The sequence below is a fragment of the Chrysoperla carnea genome, chromosome 1 (assembly GCF_905475395.1).
Source record: "Chrysoperla carnea chromosome 1, inChrCarn1.1, whole genome shotgun sequence".
Taxonomy (NCBI): domain Eukaryota; kingdom Metazoa; phylum Arthropoda; class Insecta; order Neuroptera; family Chrysopidae; genus Chrysoperla; species Chrysoperla carnea.
The window spans coordinates 104075673-104081151 of NC_058337.1; the positions used below are offsets into that span (position 1 = coordinate 104075673).

The 5479-nt window shown below is 29.5% G+C and overlaps 1 protein-coding gene across 1 annotated transcript; it reads left to right on the plus strand.

Moving 5' to 3' along the window:
- The first annotated feature begins 2427 nt into the window (after positions 1–2427).
- On the plus strand, positions 2428–4124 carry LOC123293166. The gene is made up of 3 exons (XM_044873894.1): positions 2428–2445; positions 2850–3267; positions 3913–4124. The coding sequence occupies exons 1-3, from the start codon at positions 2428–2430 to the stop codon at positions 4032–4034; spliced, it is 558 nt and encodes a 185-aa protein (XP_044729829.1). The 3' UTR covers positions 4035–4124.
- Positions 4125–5479: the final 1355 nt, after the last annotated feature.

A 5479-nucleotide genomic window follows, 5' to 3' on the forward strand; every position in this document is an offset into this window, starting at 1 on the left:
CTTACTAAATAAATAAAAAAATTTTAAGTTATATTTAAGATTTTGATGGGTGCAATCGATTTTGCTAATTTACAAACTTGATTGTGTGAATAGATTAATTCTCTATAAGTGATTTTGTGTATATATGTAACACATCCAATTTTGTTTCTTTGATCAATATTTCTAAGCGTTGCTTTATACATATACTTATTCAATTTATTTTTTCGAATAATTTGTTTCAGTTTGCTTTAATTGTCTTCGTTTTACACGTACAAATTTCTGGAATATTTGGAAAACAACTGTTTGTTAGCAAATGGGGAGCAAATTACACCACGCAAATAAATATATACAACAGTAGTTGCGCAAAAAATAACTGTGTTTTTGCACCAATATTAATGTTTTCTAAAGGAGGTGGACGAATGGGTCCACGTGGAAGGGGAGGACCTTTTGAAGGGCGTCCAATAAGACCAAAAATGCCTGACAAATCAATGGATGACGCAGATCAAGCTGGGCCTGGAGGCTCAAAAGCTTTCATACCAGGAATTGGTAAAGGTAAAGAAAATGGAACGAGAAAAGGTTCTGGAACATTAATCAAAGTTAATAAAAGTGAAACAACAGAAAGCGATGTTGCTGCTGAAAATTCAACAGATGAGAGTAAAACCAAATTTTTTTCTTAATATAACAATTTAAAATATTTGAAATTCTAATTGTGCTTCATAAATTAATGTTACAATACTTCTTATGTATTGGAAAAAATCAAACGTTTTCTTAAATAATTTCGAATATGAGATGACAAAACCACAGCCCTTGTAGTTTCATTTTCCTGTCTACAGATAATCCAGATAATTACAGGTACTTCATCTGTCTATTCATAGTCTATTTTCTCCAAATTTCCCGGGGATATACCATGATATCGTTAGATAATTTTGAGTAGGGTTAGAATTTAAAATATATAATTTAAAAGATTTGAAAAAAAATATATGTGCGATCAAATATTAAAAAAAAGAATTTATTGATTATTTGAATGTTAACGTTACATTATCGGAGTTGGCTAGAAATAGTATGTGAAGAAATCTCATAATTGGAGCTGCTTCAGGATCCCTTGCAGACAAAACCGATATATATATTAACATTCAATTTGTTTTGTAAAATAACCACATTTTCAACAACAAAAATTTAAAATTTTGGTTTGTAAAATAACGTTTCTCTTTTTAATAATACATGAATAACGTTTTAGATCCAGATGCCGATGATAGAATAGAGAGACTCCTCACGTATAGCCCGATGGGCTATAATAAACAAAATGATATTTCAAAAATTAATAAAAATGATTAATCAATAGATTATATTATAATAACATGTTTTATAATATCAAAATCTTTTATAATAAATGACAAAAAAATATGTATTTTGATAGTGTTCCAAATTGATTTGATTTATTTATTAGCAATATTGATTTATTTTTATATGGGCAAATATATACATTATCCAAGAATAATAGTTTTACAGAGAACTTATTAGCGGTTTTTAAGATTACACAATTTTTCATGAAAACATCTCAGACAATGAAATCAAATTCAATTTTTATTTGTTCAAACTTGTCAATGTATTTCACCAAGACCCTAAAATATTAAAAAAAAAAAGCTGAGGCTGCAGGGAAACAACGGTAAGTTAGTTGCAAAAAATATTCACGTAGACATTCTTCACCGAACGTTCGGTTACGCCGAACGCTGGGAATTTAGTGAATGGCTGAAGACTATCAAGAGCAAGATAATAATTAGTCTTTGTTCATTTCTTATACACATGATTTCATTCGCATAAGGCTTTTCATCATGTCTTAAGCACGAGCGTAGACTTCGTTTTTTCGTACAGATTTTTTCGTATGAAATTAGACTATGATACAAAATACTTGTTATTCACTTTATCACATTGATTATCAATCATTGAATACGAAACAAAAGTGAATCGTAATTTTATAATAAAAAGCCCAATATGTATATATTTCAGTTGCCCCCGTTATAGCTAGTTTGCATGAATGCAACCACGAGCTTTTGTATTTGTTAACCCCGTACTAAAAAGATGGGTGCTATAATTTTAACGTGGCTGCGAATTTGTAACTAAAAACTAATTCGCCTGTTAAACGCAAGGAGTAATAATTATAATTATTATAATTATAATAATAATAAATTTATTTGTCTTAGATATACAATCTTATACAAAGGATGTGTCAGTCATTCTCTAAAGAAAGATTAATACGTTATAATAAGTTAATATTCTCTAATGTAAACTGAATCGTTTTTATGAACTAGACATTTAGATATAGAAGTGTCAAAGAAACCATGGAAATAAAAATATTTGTTGGTAAACAAATAATTTATCTTTATTTACAAAACGCGGGTTTAGATAAAATTCTAAATGCCTAATGTTGAAATTATTTAAATTATCAAAATGGATATGGTTTTTAAGGTATTTCTAAAATTGGATTTTCTTTTCCGTTTACCTGCTTATCAAAAAATGATCAATTTTACATTTTTGTACTTATCTCGCAAAGACGTCGCCAACTAGTGAACCAGGGAGAGTAAAATGATGAAAGATAGTTGTAAAATGAAGAAATTAAAAAATCAAATTTGAGTAACTTGTGAACACGAAAAATGATGCGAGATACTTTCCATTTTCAGTCCAGAACTATAAATCTAACAATAAATGAGCTGCATGTGGTTTCTGACACAACCTCTTAGTGACGTCTTTGTCTCTATATCTTTCAAAAATAAAAACAGTTTCAAAATTTTCTGCTTATGCAATTGTTAGAAGTTACTACATTGCAAATTCTAGTAATGCAAATGAGTTTTTCATATAGAATCATTTTTCAGATTGTTTTAATTTTTTCGGTTTTATACAAAAATATTCCTGTAACAAATAGCAAACAATGGGGAACCAATTCCACAATCGAAATAAGCATTCGTGATATGAAAGAATCATTACATTTAACACAATGTGATTGTGGGCTTCCACCAATAATAAGGGTCTCAAGAGGTGGTGGATTTAGTCCTCGTGGAAATAGTATTTTTAATGGTGGAAGACGTTCATCAATGCGACAGAAATCAGATAAAGCATCTTCAGCACCACCAAAAGAAACACCTGGTGCTTCGGGTGGTGGAAAAGGATACGGAGGAGGGAAAGATAGTGATAAAGACGAAGGTGGTTTTAGAAAAGGTTCTGGGACTTTAAGAAAAACTAATAAAAGTATAACAAAAGAAGATACCTCAGAAGAAGATGGAGAAAGAGACGGTTATTTTTATTTTTTTCTAATCATGTATTAAAATTTACGCAAAATAAAAAAGCAGAACGAGTCAATATTCTCTGTACAAAAGTAAATTAATTAAGTAAGAAATTCTGTTACTCTACGGGAGGATTACACCTTAGTACTCTCACACAAAACTCAAATTACCGTCGAGCCGGTACTAGAACTTGTTTAGAATTATTTTTATATTTGATGCGCCTTGGTGGAAAAAATATTTGAAAAAAGAATAAGTCTTAGTAAGTCTTAGGAACTCAGAAAAAATTTTAGGAACTCTGAATTTCTCTTGACCGCTATGTGTGTGTGTCTGTCTGTCTGTGGCATAGTAGCGCTTAAAATTTAGACGCCGCGATGAACCGAGGAACGGATGAACCGATCTTTAATATTTTTAAAGTAACCCGAAAAACTGAAAAAAGGCTATGATTTTCAAAATCGGTTCCGTTTGGAGAAGGCTTTAAGGAAAAAGGTAATTTAATGGAAAGTGTTTTAGATACGTTTCAAGTGCCAGCTTAAGGTTTCGTACCAAACTTTGATGTTGTGCCATACTACTGGAATAATTTAACACGAGTATTCTTATAGTTATCCTTTATTAGAATTTTGCAAATAATTTCATTGACTGTTTTTTTATTTTTTAGAAATGCACTCTGTCGGAAGAGCTTTGGATGATGTAGATGACAACATTCTATTCTCTATTAATCAAATTAATTTACAAACTGAAGATATCAATAACGATAACGAAAACAATCATGGTCAATAACGTTTCACATTTCTATCCCCAATTCATTTTGTTTACACAAATGGATAGACTCAAATGGGAAAAAATGGGTTGGTGAGCTTTAGTGTTGTAATCGAGTTCAAAAAGAATTTATTTCCAAAATATTTGCATTATGTATCAGCACTTATTTTCAATCAACTAAAAGAAATTTCTTCACATCATTTTTACACAATATTTTATAAATAAAAGCTTGTTTTTCAAATGTTTTTTATTGTTATTTTTTATTAATATTTTGTCGATTTAAGTTCATAAGCACGTTTCCGATACTTATAGTCACGTGTAACCAAACACTTAAATATTTTATTATTTATAAAAATTATGATATTATTTAACGTGAAAATATTAAATTTAATACTGCACGTAATTCTGAATTATTTTCTACCACAATAAATAAAATATATACAGAATGATGCAGAGAAATGTAAAATTTAAAAAACGACCTAAATTTTTGTTTTTATCACTTAAAGCTATAGAAAATAGCATAAGAAAACTAAGAACTACAGAAAATTAATTGTGTTTTTAAGCACCTTGTATCGAAAGTTTAAGTGAAGTAATAATGTGATGTCTGCCGGTGTAGACAATTTTGCAGATGAGTCTTGGAAGTTATTCATCACATGCATATCATTGCCAGCTTGCCAGTGGGATTCTTGCCGAATTCCCTTATTCATTGCTTTAATTTGATAAAACGCTACCACAGTGTAAGGGCTAGGTTTGAGTTGAAAACCGTGGTAGATGAAAGAAAAACATGCCCTAGATATTTTCAATACAATTTGGTTAATAAACAAGTTTAATTTAAAAGCACAATACAACTTACTTAAAAGTGCAATAAAAGTGCATTATTTTCTTAAGGAGATTGGATTTCAAAAAGGAACACACTATGACTTTCTTATAAGCCCACGGTCTAAAATTACACTATTCGCTCCGTGCGTGAGTTTTTTGGAGGCGTTTCCATGGTACCGATACACTACTTTAATTATAGAATTGTATGGATGCATATATAAGTGTATGGATTGCATTTATGACTTACATTGAAAATTTAATATTATTGTCTCACAAATTTAAATAAATAATTATGATAATTTACATTTGAAAAATAATAATATTTGTGCCATTTGATTTCTTATTTTCACAATTTTTAATACATTAAGTTTAATTAATTAGTGTTTTTCAATAATTTTAATTTGACATTTTCTATAACATTAACATGTAAAGAATTGCAAATAAGTCATAACAGCGTCCTTTAACGCCAAAAATTTTCACTGGAAGCGCTAGGATCGATTTTATTGTCCCTACCATGACTACGCACACAACGAACATTTCAAATCGATATTTTTGCTTTTATTGCCTCTCCTAATTTGATAGGATTTTGAAATAAACAAAAGCAATTTAAACTTTCTTTTTCGTAGATTTTTTTTTTTGTTGTTTAA